This window comes from Onychomys torridus, chromosome X (genome assembly GCF_903995425.1).
Source record: "Onychomys torridus chromosome X, mOncTor1.1, whole genome shotgun sequence".
Classification (NCBI taxonomy): Eukaryota; Metazoa; Chordata; class Mammalia; order Rodentia; family Cricetidae; genus Onychomys; species Onychomys torridus.
Genome location: NC_050466.1, coordinates 77,114,073 through 77,131,472, shown reverse-complemented (window position 1 = coordinate 77,131,472; position 17,400 = coordinate 77,114,073). Strand labels below are relative to the sequence as shown.

The following is a 17,400-nucleotide window of genomic DNA, read 5'->3' as shown; positions in this document are numbered from 1 at the left end:
GTGGCTCTGGAGGACAGAAGAGGGCATCAGATTCCATGGAACTGGAGTTTCAGGTTGTCCTGAGCCACAGTGTGAGATACTCTAGCAGAACAGCAAGTGATCTTAACCACCAAGCCATCTCCCTAGCCCATAAAGGTGTTTTTAATGTCATTTAGTGATATCACTTAGAAATTACTTGAGAACAAAAGGGTGAATTTATCAGTTAAGTCTCTGTATGTCCTGTCTTGTGTTGAAACTTCTCAACATCACATTCCTCAGAAAAGGACTTCTTTTCATGGTTTACAATCAGTAAACTGGTCAAATTTTTTTTCAGTGATATCTAATTTCCCTCAAAGCCTTTAAATAAGAGTCAAGATAAATGAGGACTGGAGAGACAGTCCCACCACAATATAGGAATCATTTAGAACTTTAATGAAGGTGGCCAGTACTAAGCTATGATGGACAGAAATGTGATGAGCCTAAATGAGCATAAATCAAAAGACATATGCACAACTGTGGGGTCCTACATTGCTGTGTTCTTGCTTTACATTACTACAATGACCGAAAAAAAAAAACAAAACTGTGAGTCACCCTCACCTTCAACTTAAAACTCTTAGGGAGAAATGATGTCCATGTGAAAGGCAGAGAAGTCTCGAAGTAAGCCATTTGTCTCAGTCAGCATCTGAACTACATGTAGTGTGCACTCCAGAAAGGATCCCACGGATAGATACCACAAAATGCTCAGTTCTGTATTCCCTAGGAAGTCCCAGGCAGAATGATATACCAAGCTTATTTCTATCTAGAAAATTTCAAGAAAGTGAGGGTTTCAGTTTAATGGGAGCAACCTCAAATTTTACTGGAAGGAAAATCCTAGGACCTTCCCAGAATGTGAAGACTTTGCTTCGAGATTATGCTAAAAAAATAAGGTGTGTGTGTGTGTGTGTGTGTGTGTGTGTGGGTGGGTGGGTGGGTGGGTGGTGGTGGTGGTGGTGGTGGTGGTGGTGGTGGTGGGGGGGGGGGATCACTTAACAAATACCCATCTGAGTTTCCATATAGAACCACCAGACTCAGGTAATCCTGTCTGAAATGTCTCCAAAAGCAAAGTAGTAATTTCTAGTAGGTGGGGCCCTAGTTCAACAAAGCAAGAAATTTGTAGAAAATATCAATATGGGAGAGGATCTATATAGGCCATTCATTCTCAGTGTCTGTTTCCAAAAAAAAAAAAAAAAAAAAAAAAGTTCAGAGTCCTTCTCCTGCTGCTATGCCCAGGGGTTCCTGCAGAGGACGCTATTTGAGGTTTGACTCCATTGCCTTTGGGGGGACTGTGAAAGATCGGGGCTTGGTTTGGTGGTTGAGAGACTTCGGCCAGTACAGTGAGGATTTTCAAGCTCTTCTATCTATCAAGTGACACTCAGGGAACACTGATTCTGAAATAGTGGGATGCACCCTTAGCGATGTACCCCTGCCGTAAGCTCTAGGAGACCCCAGGCAAACATAACCGGATACAGTTCTTTCTCACTTCCGCTGTGAGGGCGGAGTTCTCGGTCTTCACACCGGAGACGCCGCTGCTGCAGCTGCCGCTTACTGCGTGGTCCGCTGAGGGTGAATTTCTCTGGAATCAAGGTAAGGTCCCCGAATATGTTTGGAAGGGACTAACCCCTCACCCATGATAGAGCAGAGACCATGAAATGTTGTTCCCTACTCCTGTTGGTTTGTTTGCCCTCCTTTATCCCTCGGCGTCGTCGGCGTCGGCGTTGGCGTTGGCGTCGGCGTCGGCGATGTCTGCCCTGTTTTTGTCGGCGTCGGCACACCAGTCATCCTGGGCCAGGAATTTTATGACTAAACTGGAGCATTATTTCCACCCAGAGGCTCTCCGAGAATAGTTTTTTTTTTCCCCTAGAAGAAAGAAACACCGGAAATGGCAAAATGGCTCAGCGGCTAAACACGCTTTTCCGTGCAGGCCCGGGGATCCGAGTTCGATCTCCTGGACACGCATGGCGGAAGGAGAAAGCCGACCTGTTGTTTTCTGACCTCATATGCGTGGGCCAGGGCACACAGGGATAATTTATAAGAATTTTTTTAAAGAAGAAAAGCCCTGTTAGCAGAGAAGGAGGGGCCTCAGAATAGACGAGGTCTTTGTTGAGTTTACTTGTTTTGTTTTGTTCCTGAGGCTGACTCTCACTTTATAGCTTCTGCTGACCCAGAATTCACAATGTAGATCGGGCTGAGTTTGAGCTCACAGAGTTCCCTCTGCCTTTGACTCCAGAGTGCTGGGATTAAAGGCACGAGCTGCCAAGGCCTAGCAGAAGCAATCTGGAGTGCCACTGGGTAGATCAATAATCAAAACGTGGATGCTCAGAAAGTTGGGCCTCTGTTGTTGTGATGCTTGGCAATTTTCTGCAACTTAGTCCACAGTGGTGCACACTTCCCTTCTAAATGACTCAGCAAGAAGTTGGCTTGGGCCGGACGGCGGTGGCGCATGCCTTTAGTCCCAGCACTCAGGATGCAGAACCAGGGAGGATCTCTGTGAGTTCAAGGCCAATCATGTTCTACAGAGCCAGATCCAGGAAAGGCACCAAAACTACACAGAGAAACCCCGTCTCGAAAAACCAAAAGATTTTATATATATATATGTATATATATATATAGAGAGAGAGAGAGAGAGAGAGAGAGAGCGCGCGCGCGCACGCGCGCGCGCTTGCATTTGAAACTTGGGGACTCAAGTAGTTCTGCATAAAACTTAAGAGAGCTGGGTTCCAACACAATGATCTAAGAGTCTAGTCCCTGCTGCTAGCAGATGTTGGCCAGCAGAGAGCAGAATCCCCACAAAAGGAATAGGCAATAGCCTGAGTGTAGAAATGGAGTCTGTTCAATATTTAATTTCAAAATATTTTTGCATTTATGTGTGCATGTGTTTGTGTGTGTGTGCATGTGTGCCACACTGCACATACAGGTTCCAGGAACGAAACGTAGGTTATCAGGCCGAGTCCTCTCACTGACCCATACTTAATATTAATCAGTTTATTTATTTTACATTGTGTGTGTGTGTGTGTGTGTGTGTGTGTGTGTGTTAAAATTGAAAGAAAGCTCCCCCACAGGGGATCTTTCCTCAAGAGAGACCCCAAACCCAAGGAACATGCCGAGACCACAGATCAGATGCAAACAGCAAGAGGGTTTATTTGAATACACAGGTACCTGGGGTGACAAGTCTCTCGGAGGACTTGCGCGCCTTCCTAGGGGAAGGGGGACTTCTTATAGAGTCCTGGGGGCAGAAGCACGGTTACAGAAGCGAGAAGCATAGTTACAGGGTCCCCATTGGTTAATTCAAATAAGGCCAGGGTGAACTTGGGGGCTATCTTTAATTTTCAGGAATGTGCAGCTGTCTGTTCTCCAAGGCCAGGTAGCCAATTATAGATATCTTGTTCTGACTCAAGGTTTGTTCCTCCCAAGACCGGGTGTTTGATATCTCCTGCCTTGACTCAAGGTTATTTTCCCAATTATCTTTCTCAAGGCCGTTTCTTAGGCTAAGTTACTGAGACGGGGGGCCTTTCATTCCCCCATTTTCTTTTGTTTTAAATGGAATCTTTCATTTTAGGATGGAGAATAAGGGATCGGCTCCATCTTTGATTCTCGGAGCCTCTGATATTGTTGGGTTAGGACCAAAGCCTGGACAACAGAAATCCTATCCTTGACAAATTGTATCAATCTATTGAAGATACATGGCCCCAAAAATAAAATGAGCAGGACTCTGATGATGCCCCTCCTAATGTTAGGAGGGCTATTAGGGGAATTAGGGGAACCTATAGGTATAAGTCTTATCTTTAGTGGGTTTGGGGAGCGTTGAACTTTTCATGTAGATGTCTTGGTGTTCTCAGCTTTATCGGGTTCTTTAACGGCCTTCATATATGACACGTGGACCCAGACAGAGTTTTCAATCTTGAATGGGTGAGACATCACCGGGCGATTCAGTTGCTCCCAGTAGGCATCTGCCAGGGGTTTCCACACCGTCTTTTGTACCAGTTGGAGGGCTTGAAGGTGTGCCTCCAGGGTAGGGCTAGTGGCAAAAGAGGAGATATCAGGGTGAAGGAAGTTTATTATCGGTGGGGGAGTCCCATATAAAATCTCAAACGGGGTTAGGCCGTGAGGCCCAGGAGTATTCCAGGCTCGGTAAAGGGCTAGTGGGAGTAGGAGCACCCAATCTCTAGTGCCAGTTGCGAGCGTTAATTTGGTCAAAGTCTCCTTAATGTTTTTATTTATGCGTTCTATCTATCCTGAGCTCTGGGGGTGGTATGCACAATGGAGTTTCCAATCGATCCCCAATAGCCTGGCCATCTTCTGACTTACCTGGGAGATGAAGGCGGGCCCATTGTCTGACCCCAATATCTGGGGCATTCCATACCTGGGAAAGATGTCATCCAGGAGTTTCTGGGTTACCATGGTAGCAGTTTCTTTCTTGGTAGGGAAGGCCTCCGTCCATCCTGAAAAAGTGTCTATAAAAACCAGAAGGTATCTGTACCCATATAGCCCAGGCTTTACCTCAGTGAAGTCAAGTTTCCAATGGACTCCGGGGCGGTGGCCTCGCAGGCAGCTTCTTCTGTTCAGATGGGTTTTTCCTGGGTTGACTTGGGCACAAGCAGGGCAGCTGGAAGTCACCTGTTGGAGGACCTGTTCCTGATTTAATAATACAGTGTTCGAGGCCTCATCAGCCAGACGGGCCTTCATCTATGATGTTAGCTTGTCGTTCGGGGCTCCATTCCATCCCCATTTTCTTTGCTAGTTCCTGGTCCTCCGGGCTGTAGAGCATGGGGTCCCTGTTTGGCTGTTGGTAGTCTTGCATGACCAGCAGCTTGTCACCCCTGGGGGTTGTAAGGCCATTGTCCAGGCCGTCAGATCGGCCAGCCGATTTTCCCGCGCTATTACAGAGTCATCCTTTTGGTGCCCGGGACAGTGTATGATGCTGAGCTGTCCAGATGTCAGCTGAACCTTTTTCTCGGTGGTCTATCGATATCTCCTGCTACCCGTGGCCCCCTGGATCAAAGCTGTACAGTCATTGAGAGAGCCTCCGGTGTGGGTCAGGACTGAATGTTGAGCTCCGGTGTCCCTTAGGAAGGTCATTGGCTGCCCCCCGATCTTGAGAGTTATCCTAGGCTCGGGGGGGGGGGGGGCTCCTGGCCTTGACCTCCCTAATCTTCCAGATTGAGGAGGTCCGTGGCTCCTGTCTTAGTTTTTCCAGGCCCTCGAGGTTTCTTTGGGCAGTCACGAGCCCAATGTCCTCTCGCTTTGCAGTAGGCGCACTGGTCTTTGTCAAGGGGTGCCCTTCTTTGATCTCCCTTTCTAACTCCCTCTCTGACCTGTCCCTGAGACATTATAGCGGCCAGGACTTTATTCATTTTTTTATGACGTTTTTTTAATTTTTTTTTTTTCTGTTTCTGTCGTATTGCTGACCTGAGCCAAATTGGTGGGGCGCCTAGCAGCCCCCCAGAGACCCGCTAAGAGCAACTGGCAAAAGAGACGTAGGTGCTCCCTACCTTCTGGGGTCCTGAAGTCCCAGTTCGGGCGGGTGAGGGGAAAGGCTGCATCAATAACATTAGGCAGTTGGGTGGGTCTTTCATCATCTCCAGGAACCTGCTTCCGGGCCTCCAAGAAGACTCGCTGCTTCTCCTCCACTGTCAGGAGGGTTTGCAGTAACTGCTGACAGTCATCCCATGTAGGCTGGTGGGTCACTAAAATGGACTCAATCAAGTTAGTCAAGGCAACAGGGTCCTTAGAGAATGGAGGATTATGCTGTTTCCAATTGTAGAGATCAGAGGCCGAAAACGGCCAGTACTGAAGCTGGTGACTGGGGCCTTCCCTGAGGGGAAAGGCCCTGGATACTTTGGCTGGTTCATCGCGCTTTCCTCGTAGGCGACTGGCAATTGGGGAGGGCTGTCCCTGTAAAGGATATTCGGGCCTGTGAACCGCCTGCACTCCCCCCTGCACTCCCGCCGCCTCCGCCGCTGGCGCGGCTGGCGTAGCGGGCCCGTGAACCGCCTGCACTCCCCCCTGCACTCCCGCCGCCTCCGCCTCCGCTGGCGCGGCTGGCGTAGCGGGCCGTGAACCGCCTGCATTCCCCCCTGCACTCCCGCCGCCTCCGCCTCCGCTGGCGCGGCTGGCGTAGCGGGCCTGTGAACCGCCTGCACTCCCCCCTGCACTCCCGCCGCCTCCGCCTCCGCTGGCGCGGCTGGCGTAGCGGGCCCGTGAACCGCCTGCACTCCCCCCTGCACTCCCGCCGCCGCCGCCGCTGGCGCGAAGAGAAACGGCTTAACCCATGGGGGGGAGTTGGTCGCTAGGAGTTTCCAGATAGCGATGTATGGAACCTGGTCCGGGTGGCCATGGGGGGCCGGAGCGAAGATTTTTCCCTCCACCTGTAAAATTAGACTGAGATTAAAAGTTCCCTCGCGAGGCCATCCTACATTCATTGTGACCCAGTCAGCCTCGCAAAGGGTGATCCATTTTTTTTTCTTAATTACAAGTCCCTCGTTGTTGGCTCGTGCTTTCACGTCTGACCAGTGGCCAAGCGTGAGGCTCAAGGGTGTGGTGACAGTCTGTCCCATAGCTGTTTCTAGGAAGAGAGCGCTCAGACAGTAAATAACAAACGGCAGACAAACGCAAACAAGACTGACATACGCTGCGCGGCTCCGGCTCCAAACCGAGAGCAGAAACTCAGACGGAGAGTGCTGTGAGGGTCCGGATCCCTCCTCTCCAACCGACACCACGTATCCCTCGGATATGTGAGTGTAAAACCGTGCCCCTAAGGGGACTTCAGACACCCATGGAACGTCTTCCAAGGGTCACGGTGGGCGAAGTCCGGGCTCGTCAGCCCCTTCTGCCCCCACCGCACAGACAGATTACCAGGCGCGCGGACTGACAGACAACAATTGGACAGGACAACATATAGTGAGGCCGGCCGGCTTACCTCCTGATGGTGGGTCGGTGGTCCTGGGGAGGGGTCTCAATCTCGGTGGGACCTCCAATGAAAGAAAGCTCCCCCACAGGGGACCTTTCCTCAAGAGAGACCCCAAACCCAAGGAACACACCGAGACCACGGATCAGATGCAAACAGCAAGAGGGTTTATTTGAATACACAGGTACCTGGGGCGACAAGTCTCTCGGAGGACTTGCGCGCCTTCCTAGGGGAAGGGGGACTTCTTATAGAGTCCTGGGGGCAGAAGCATGGTTACAGAAGCGAGAAGCATAGTTACAGGGTCCCCATTGGTTAATTCAAATAAGGCCAGGGTGAACTTGGGGGCTATCTTTAATTTTCAGGAATGTGCAGCTGTCTGTTCTCCAAGGCCAGGTAGCCAATTATAGATATCTTGTTCTGACTCAAGGTTTGTTCCTCCCAAGACAGGGTGTTTGATATCTCCTGCCTTGACTCAAGGTTATTTTCCCAATTATCTTTCTCAAGGCCGTTTCTTAGGCTAAGTTACTGAGACGGGGGGCCTTTCAAAATGTGAGTGTGAAGATGGCAGAGGACAGCTTTCAGGAGTCAGTTTTTTCCTTCCACCATGTGGGTTTCAGGGACTCAACTTCACTTATTAGGTTTGCCTGTATGCACTGAGCCATGCATGTCACAGGGCGGCCTCTCCTCTGGTCTTGAGCTTTACAATCCAGCCGTGAGAATCCAGAGTTAGAGCTCTCAGGATTAGATGCCACCTAAGTTTATTCAGATAGGGTCTCAGGGACATTAATACTTTGATTTATTTGGAGAGCACCCATTAAGCATTAGTAGGAGACCTGGTTCCTAATGGGAATTAATTTGGTATAAGTGTAAAGAGGCCTATCTGGCAATATAGTGACCCACACAAATCCTTGTACCTATCTGTGAGTCATGGAGGGTCTGGATACGGCAATCTAAGTCTCATTATCTTCTCTCTAAAGCATCTACAATAAGGTAGATGGACAATCTCAGTTTAACAGGTAGAGAATTCTCAGTTAGTTCCAGGAGCCAGGGAAAGCATTCTAACAACTTTTGGATCCACTCACCATATAACAAGACAGTGCATATTTTCCCCTCATTAATCAGTCAGCCTTGGCAGACTGCAGCAAGCTGATGAGGCCACAGGCTCGCTAAGAATTATTTTAGCCTCTCTTAGGAGTGTGAAGGCCTTAGTGTGAGTAGATAAGCACTAAGTAAAGACTAGGAGGAAACTGGGGGAGGACTAAGAGGAAGGAGTCCTTAATGAGAAAGTACAACCCACAACTCCCTTCCTCTCTAGGAAACTCCAAGCAGAACTCACTGGATATACTGCCCTTTTACATATAGCGCTGGAGACTCAGGGAAATGAAGGCCTCGCTATAAGGCTGCAGGAATCACATGGGCTCCTGTGAGCTTATAGCTCCGCAGACTGAGAACTAAAGAGACCCATGGCCTCCTAAGAGTAGGGTCCCATAGAGGGTACAGATGGCTGGTTGTAGCTCATGTTTTCTTTCATCACAGGGTTCTGAGGGAGGTAAAAATATTAATCTGCTTTGAAGGGTATCAAGTCAATAGGGGAGACTTCCAGGTGATCATGAGGAATTCAGGAAACTCACACCTCCTATTGGGGAGGTCCCACAGAGTCCCTCGTGATGTTATCCCCATGAGGCCTCAGTTACAGAAGTTCCCTTAGTTTCTTTGCAAGACAAATAGAAAAATGTGGGTCTTAGTCTGATGAATCAGCAAGGGGAAGAATTTGGGCCTTCTTGAGACTCGAAGACTGAGTGAGGACCATAAGGTAAATGACACATGAAAGGGCCTTAACTTACCTGCCACAGCCTTAGGCCTCTGGAAAATATGGTCAGTATGGCCACATAGAGGCACTCACACCTTCTGCTAAGTGTCAGTGAGGTTTAAATGTAGAGAGGAGAGCTAGCGCTAGGTACTTCAGGATTCAGTGTATGAACGAACAATAGGTGAAAACTGCAGGTACTTCTCCCTCACTCCCGGTTTATGGAAACCATACTCTGTGGCTGTCTTGGAACTCAGCCCTTGGAGCCTCAGAACACAGTTGAGACTCAATTCTTTATATCTTGTTTAAATGAGATGAGATCCTCTGGCTGAAGGTACAAGAGAAAGGAAGGTTCTTGTATGGTTCTGTATGGAGACAAAATGATAATTCTTAGTGACAGTTAAGGGACCCAGAAAGGCAAACGAAATCCTCACAGAGCTGTTGGTAATTATTCCTTATAGGAGCAGTGGGAGGGAAATGCTCCTGCATTTTCTTTTCATGACTACTCGGGGGGATTTGAGCTTTCAGCTGCTGAGCAGCACGGGAACGAGGTTCTAGGACCTGCTGAAAGTGCTGTGTGTGAACTGAGAAGACTTCAGCAGCCCTAGCTTGTAGAGGAGCCCGGCTTGTTGCAGCCTGCACAAACCATGACTTCCTTCAGTGTTTTCTCAGGCTAACTAAGAAGAATTCCTAGATTAGTATTTGTATATTTGTACATAAACCTGCATAGGCAGGTTGCTAAAAGCCAAAGTACTATGATCCTCCTGAAAGTACTCACAGGATCTCATTATCCTTCCTCTAGGCCCCCAAAATACTTGATTTCCAGCCCAGACTCCTGCCTGCGGCTTCTAACCACAGCCATCATGCCCAGGGGACATAAGAGTAAGGCCCGTGCTCGAGAGAAACGCCGCCAGCTCCAAGATGAGGCCCAGGGGCTCAAGGATGCTCAAGCAAAGGCAGACGAGAAAGAAGAGTCACCCTCCTCCTCTGCTCATGATTCTGGAGATGCTGTTGCAAGCACCTCTACTGCTAGCTTCCCTCAGAAGTCTGAATTTCCTGGTGAGGCACCTTCCATCACTGCTGGTAAACGTGTGGCCCGCAGAAGATCTGGTAAAGGTGCCAAAGGCCGAAGGGAGCAAAGTGCTAGTTGCAGCTCTAAGGCCCCACAGTCCGCTGAGAGCCTCCAGAATGAGCTTGTAACAAGGAAGGCAGGAATGCTGATGCAGTATCTGCTCTGCAAGTACAAAATGAAACAGCCAATGAATAAGGGAGAGATGCTGAAAGTCATCAACAAAAGATTCCGGGAGCAATTCCCTGAGATCCTCAATAAAGCCTCTGAGCGCATACAGCTCATATTTGGTCTTGAAGTGAAGCAGCTCAAGCCCAATGGTAGCTACTACACCCTTGTCAGCAAGTTAGATCCCAGCATTGGTGGGACTCTGGCCACTGGCTTGCCTTTTCCCCAAAATGGGCTTCTGATGCCTCTGCTGGGTGTGATCTTCTTAAATGGCAACCATGCCTCTGAGGTAGAGATCTGGGAATTCCTGAATATATTGGGAATCTATGATGGGAAGGTGCATACAATCTTTGGGGAGCCCCGAAACCTCATCACCAAAGTTTTGGTTAAGGAAAAGTACCTGGAGTACCGGCGGGTGGCAAACAGTGAGCCTCCAGGCTATGAGTTCCTCTGGGGTCCCCGAGCCTATGCTGAAACCACCAAAATGAAAATCCTGGAGTTTTTAGCCAAGGTCAATGGGACTGTTCCTCAGTCCTTCCCATCTCATTATGAAGAGGCTTTGAGAGATGAGGAAGAGAGAGCCAAGGCTAAAGCTGTAGGCAAGTGTGGCCCTACTGCCACAGACAAGGCAGAGTCTAAAGTCACACCTGGTGACTCCTCTTGCTCCTCAAGAAATTAGAGGCAGATATTTCCTTAGGTTTGGAGCAGAGTTTCCCACATTAAAAGGAATGAGAGGCTGAGAGTTCATAATGTGTATCTTCTTGTACTTTGGTTATACATTAGTACTTTTCAAGTGTTTCCCTTTACTTAGAATCCTTATTTAGATTCAGAATCAATAGTTATAAATAACATAGTTCATATTACTTGTTGCTGGAGGATTTAAGTATAAGAATTTTGATATTCTATATTACATTCTAAAAACTCTTGAATCTTTAAGTTGAAGAGCAAGCAACCATGACTTTATAATGGAGATTTTTTTTTTAAATGTGTAAGAGTGTAATTTGTTTCCTAAAAAAGGAAAACAAATCAAAATGTATAAACTACCATTTTCCTTTATTCAATTTTGTTTCTATTTCACTTTTTGGTAAAGTTTGAAGACATATACTTAGTTGTTGTTAACTTAATAAAAATGCAAAAAAGAGAAAATTTATTTGTTTAATAGGCTCATTTGTTCTGGTCACCTCCTCTTTAGAAGACTGCTAGTGTTACATGGAAACCATTATGTGCCATGTGGAAGGAAAGAGACAACACTTAAGGGTTCCAAAGACTTTATTTATTCACCAAGTAAGTGGATAACTAATCAAGCAGGGTAGAACAAAGACTCGGGAGCCTTTATGTCTCCTGACAGACTTGAGCAGGGGCAGAAATGGGGTTTATAAGAACCATTCATAAACATTTGTTGCCAGGTTACAGTTACAATTTTCACAAATCCGGATTTAGAGATTAGGGGCTTCCTTGAATGTTCTAGCATTGTCAACTGACATACAATGCAAGCCTTTCAGTCCAACCTATAAGGTTCATTTGTTCCTTCTGTTGTTGGGAACAGCCATGTTTCTAAAGAACTAAAGATACTTAACGACTATTTCTATGGTTTAGGGAGGAAGTTGGTCAGCGGTTGGAAAGTTGTCAGCTCCTCTAGGGCTTGGGAACCTGAGTTTTATTTCACCCTGCAGGTAAAATGGAGTATGAAGTCAAAATGGCAGTAATCAGGCAAAGGTGCTTTTGCCTGCTCCCTTCACTAGTAGTGACAATTTTAAGAAAAGAGGCTTTTTTGCCTAAACATAGGAATTAGAGACTAAGAGGATATATTATAAAAAAAAAAACAACGATGTGGTACACTAATAAAGACCAAGTAAAAAAGTCAGGATGGTGGCAAAGAAGGTCTGGATGAGAGCTGGTAAAGTAGAAATTCCCAAGCCAAGGTACTTTGGGGTTTGGAACATTACTACTTAATTGTTAAGAGGTCATTTTGTTTTATTTCTGATTTTTTTCTTTTTCTTTATTCTCCCATATAATACATCCTGATTGCAGTATCTCCAGCCTCTCCTTCTCCCACCCCCCTACTTCATCTATATCCCAGACCCACTCCTCCATACATATCCCTTCAAAAAAAAAAAAAAAAAAGAGCAGGTCTTCCAGGGATATCAACCAAACAGCATAACAAGATGCAATACGACTAGGCACAATCCATCATATAGCAGCTGGATGAGGTAACCCACTGGGAGGAAAAGGGTCCCAAGAGCAGGCAAAAGAGTCAGAGGCAACCCCACTCCCATTGTTAGTAGTCCCATAAACACCCCAAGCTAAACAATCACAGCATGTATGCAGAAGACCTAGCTAGCACAAACTTACACAGGCTCCATGATTGCAGCTTTCATCTCTGTGAGCCCCTACGAGCCATGCTTAGTCAATTCTGTGGGCCATGTCCTGGTGTTCTCAACCCCTCTGGCTTCTACAGTCTTTCCTTCTCCTCTTCTGTGGGGTTCCCCAAGTTCGTCTTAGAAGTTTGGCTGGGTCTCTGCTTCTTCTCCCATCAGCTGCTGGAGGAAGCGTCTGTGATGATTGGGCTAGGCATGGATCTATGAGTATAGCAGAGTATTGTTAAGAATCATTTCATTGACATTATTTTTATCATTATTATTTATTATCTTGTCAGTTGTGTTTGGTTGTACCCTAGGTCTCTGAGCCATCCAGATTCCAGTTCCTGGCCATCTGGGCAGGCTAGGGCACTCCCACAAGCTCTGAGCCACCATTATCCCAGCACGTCCTGAGGGCAGGGCAGGTTTTTGGTCAAATGTTTTGTGGATAGGGTGGTGTTGCAGTCTCATCACTGGAGCCTTGCCTGCTTACAGAAGATGACCATCTCAGGCTTTGCGTCCCTCATTACTACGAGTCCCACTAAAGTCACCCGCATAGGTTTCAGAAAGTTTCCGCTGCACTAGGTTTCCATATTGCCCCCTAAATGCCCACAGCTATTCCAGCCTTCTCTCCCCATAGTCTCTCCCTCTGTCCCTCCCTCCTCCACCTGATTTCTTGTGTTCCCATCCCCACCCACCCTCCCCATCTGATATGAATTCACAACATGCCCCCGCGGTTGGGCATGGCTGCCTGTGCCAGGCGGACCTAGTCATTTCCGCCTAGCCATTTCAGGGTCAAAACATCTGGCATGATCAGGACCCTGTGGCTTTGTGTGGTTTCGTAAAGCACAACCATGTGATCTACGTGCATGTGTGGAATAGCCACATGGGCCTGTGTGTGCAGGCAAGGCCCAGCCTTTATAAGCCAGAGCCATGATTCCCGGCTCCATCTTTACTCACATGTCTTTTCCACAGGCCTGTGCACATCTGTCTCTCCCTTTATCTTAGTAAAACTCTTGTTAGTGGATTCTGTCGTATTTCGTGATGTTTCCTCACAGGTAGGAGCGGCGCATATAACCAACACAGTCCACCCACAAAATCCCCTTCCCAGGGAGATCCATGTGTCCCCCTAGACTAGAGGTCATTTAAAATCAGCCCAGTTTTACACATAAAGCTAGGATAATCATGAGCAGATGCCAGACACTCATTTTGTGAACCCCATAGTTGAAAAACTAAACCTCAGATTGCAAGCTGTCCTTCAGAAATTGTAAAGCAGAGACAGTTTAGCCAGTCTAGAAATCAGTATTTCATACAATTTTTCTTTTTTATTTATTCTCTCATATATTTACACATTGTGGTGAGCCACAGAAATATGAAATAGAAGTCCAGCTATATATTATAAGCTCTACCTTGACCAGACCAAGGGTCAGTTGAGTGGGAAGCCATTTAGCAAGGACTATCTGGTGTTATACAGCTTGATATTAAATTGTGCCTTGCTATGAATTCTTTGTGCTCATAATTCCCCTAAAATGTGTATGTATGTGAACTTCCATTTCAAAGAACTTGGGTAAAGTCACGTAGATAGAACTTTGTGCTTCTGAGCTCTGGCTCCTCTTTAGCATTTGTTTTGGGTATCTGTCTTTTGCAAATACCCTCCCTAAGCTACTTCCTAAAATAGGGTCTACCCCAAACAAAGCCTTGAAAAACAAACAAGGAACAGATACCTACCAGACCACCTGCTAGAGACCTATAGCCCCCCCCCCCCCACTAAGGTAAAATGTCCTTTCAGAGACAACCTGTCTTCCAGACCAAGTGCCTGTCCACTAGATGCATAGCTTTGTTTCTTATGCAAATCAAGTTCAGGTCTTCCCCTCTTTCTTACTGCCCAGAACAACTTCTTAGATCAAAGGGGTTTCCTCTCACCAGGTGCTTCAAGCTGTGATGCAGACTGACCAGCTATCAGTACTCCTCCCTTGCTCTGTCAGGAAATTGGCAGCACAGGAAAACAGTGACAGTTTGAACTTTTAGTGACCTACAGATTTTCCATACCCTATCATCTGTAAGTTTATAGTTGAAGACAGCTTTGATAGACTAGTAATGCTTTCACCTAACCACAGGATGTATTTCTAGCACATAAATTCCTTTTCTTATTTATTCCAAATGCTATCTGACTCCACTCTTGTCTCTTCCCTTTCGGGTTGCAAATGAAGTTTGCAGGAATAAAGTTGCCAGGAAGCTTCCAGTGGGGACCTTGCAATCTTGTGTTGTATGCTATACATGAGGTGTTGCTGCTTGGGAAAGGATATAAACCAGTCCCTAGAGAATGAGGAGAGGATTGAATTGAGGAATTGAATGGAGAGAGTTGAATCCAGGGAGTTGAACTGAGAGAGTTGAATTGGTGACTGAATGATGGTGGCAGGCAAATAAACGAATTGGACGAAAGAGCTTCATGCATCTGGATTCATTCCTGTGCCAATGGTAGTGTCCTTACTAGGCCCCTGGGATAGTATAATATTAAGGCTGGGCATTTAGTATTATACAAAAACATCTGGACCATAGTTTCCTGTCCCTCCTCTTTTTTAAGTCCCTCCCCTCTCACCTCACCTCTCCCCAAGTCGACTCCTCCTCCTTTCCATTCAGAAAAATGCAGGCTTCCCAGGGATATCAACCAAACATGGCATATCATGTTATAATAAGACTAGGCATATCCCCACATATTAAGGCTGGATGAGACAACCCAGTAGGAGGAAAAGGGTCCCAAAAGGAGGCAAAGGAGTCAGAGACACCCCCTGCTTCCACTGTTAAGAAGACTCCCACAGAGGACCAAGCTGTACAACTGTAACATATATGCAGAGGGCCTAAGTCAGTCCTATGCAGGCTCTCTGGTTGTCAGTTCAGTTTCTGTGAGCCCTTATGAACCCTGGTTAGTTATTTCTCTGAGTTTTCTTGTGGTATCTGTTGTATTTAAAATAGCGGGTGGCAGCCTTGGTGGGTGGGAGGCAAAGGGCACAGTGGAAAGTCACTCACATCATGCAGACAGTGCTCACATGGAGGATTTTATTAAGGAAAGGGAAGAAGGGACTCAGAGTACCATTCTGGAGATAAAGGTTGAAGAGAGAGGAGGAATGAGAGAGGAAGGGAGAGGACAAGAAGAGGAGACAGAAAGGGGTAAGAGAGGAGGTGCAGAGGCAGCCTGAGAGAGAGAGAGAGAGAGAGAGAGAGAGAGAGAGAGAGAGAGAGAGAGAGAGAGAAATGTGAACAGGGTCCACCTCTTAAAGGGGGCTTAGCACATGCACAAATGGGCTACTTAGGATGATGTTGTCAGGACCCTAGTCTGGCCGTGGTACTGCTGCTTACTGGCTAGGTTCCCAAGAGGCCAGCTAGGTAATATCTAAATGCTAATAGTGTCCTTGACCCCTCTGGCACCTATAATCCTTCCTCCCCCTCTTCCACGGGATTCCCTGAGTTCTGGCTAGTGTTTAACTATGGGTCTCTGCATCTACTCCCATTAGTTGCCGATAAAAACAATTATGCTAGATTCCAGCCTGTGAATATAGCAGAGTACCATTAGGAATCATTTCTTCGACTGGTCATGTGTGGTTCTATTCAAGGTCTTGACTGTGCAGCCTCTGGTCCCTGGCCCTCCAGGCCATGTCAGGGGTGGGCTTCTTCTTGTGGCATTGGTCTCAAGCTGGATTGGTTGGCCACTTACACAGCTTCTGTGTCACCACTACCCCAGCACATCTTGCAGACAGGACAAATGATTGATCAAATGTTTTGTGGCTGGGTTGGTGTCCTGATTCCTCCAATGGAAGCCTTGCCTGATTTCAAAAGATGGACAATTCAGGCTCTACATCCTCTGTTACTAGGAGACTTTGCTAGGGTCTCCCTCCTGGATTCCTGGGAGTTTCTATTCCACTAGGTTTCTAGCCAATCCCCAAAATGGCCCCCAAGTCCAATTGTCTCTCCCATCACCCCCAATAACTCCTATTCTTGTCCCCATCTGCCCCTAGTCCAATCACAAAATCCGTTTCCTCTTCCCAGAGCGATCTATGCATCCCACCCTTGAGCACTCCTTGTTACTTAGCTTCTTTGGGTCTGTGCATTTTAGCATGATTATCCTTTATAGCTAATGTCCACTGAGTACATACCATGTTTGTCCTTCTGGGTCTGGGTTACCTCACTCAGGATGATTTTTTTCTAGTTCCATCCATTTGCCTGAAAATTTCATGATGTCATTTTTTTTTTTTAACATCTGAGCAATACTCCATTGTGTAAATGTTCATTTCTCTATCCATTCTTCAGTCGAGGGGCATCTAGATTGTTTCCAGTTTCTGGCTATTATGAATAAAGCTGCATGAACATCGTTGAACAGGTGTCCTTGTTGTAGCATGGAATGTCCCTTGGGTAGATGCCTAGGAGTGGTATAGCTGGGTCTTGAGGAAGATAGATTCCCAATTTTCTGAGGAACCACCATATTGATTTCCAAAGTGGTTGTACAAGTTTGCACTCCCACCAGCAATGAAAGAGTGTTCCCATTTCCCCACATCCTCACTAGCATGAGCTGTCTTGTGGTTTTGATTTTAGCCATTCTGACAAGTGTAAGATGGAATCTCAGATTCATTTTGATTTGCATTTCTCTGTTACCCATTTCTTTTTTCCTTTTTCCCCATTTTTATTTATTTACTTTTACTTTTATTCATTCCTCTTGGATTTCACATCATAAATCCTGATCTGACCTATTTCTCTGTCCCCTCATCTGCACCTTGTCCTTGAAACCTCCCACCAAAAACAAAACCAAACTTAAAGGAAAAACCAAAAGCCAAACTGAAAAGTTTTTGCACACCAATAAGCCTCTCTGCCGTCCAGATTAGACCAAATCAGACCAAATTAGAAAAAGCCCCGGATTAATGGGTAAAGCACACCTGGGTGATTCTCTGGCCCCCAGAGAGGAGATGGAAGAGAGATACTGAAAAACTGTGTGTCTCTTTTCTGGGGTAGCAGTTTAAATACCCCTTGGGAGTGGTCTTGAGAATCTCTGGGGGAGGAGCTGTGTTTGGCAGAACTTTCTGAGGGG

At 46.8% G+C, this 17,400-nt stretch overlaps 1 protein-coding gene across 1 annotated transcript; it reads left to right on the top strand.

The window, feature by feature from the left end:
* The first annotated feature begins 9,592 nt into the window (after positions 1-9,592).
* On the top strand, positions 9,593-10,645 carry LOC118574680 (melanoma-associated antigen B4-like). Its single transcript, XM_036175603.1, has one exon. It carries the CDS (start codon positions 9,593-9,595, stop codon positions 10,643-10,645), a length of 1,053 nt encoding a protein of 350 aa, XP_036031496.1.
* The last annotated feature ends 6,755 nt before the right edge of the window (positions 10,646-17,400 follow it).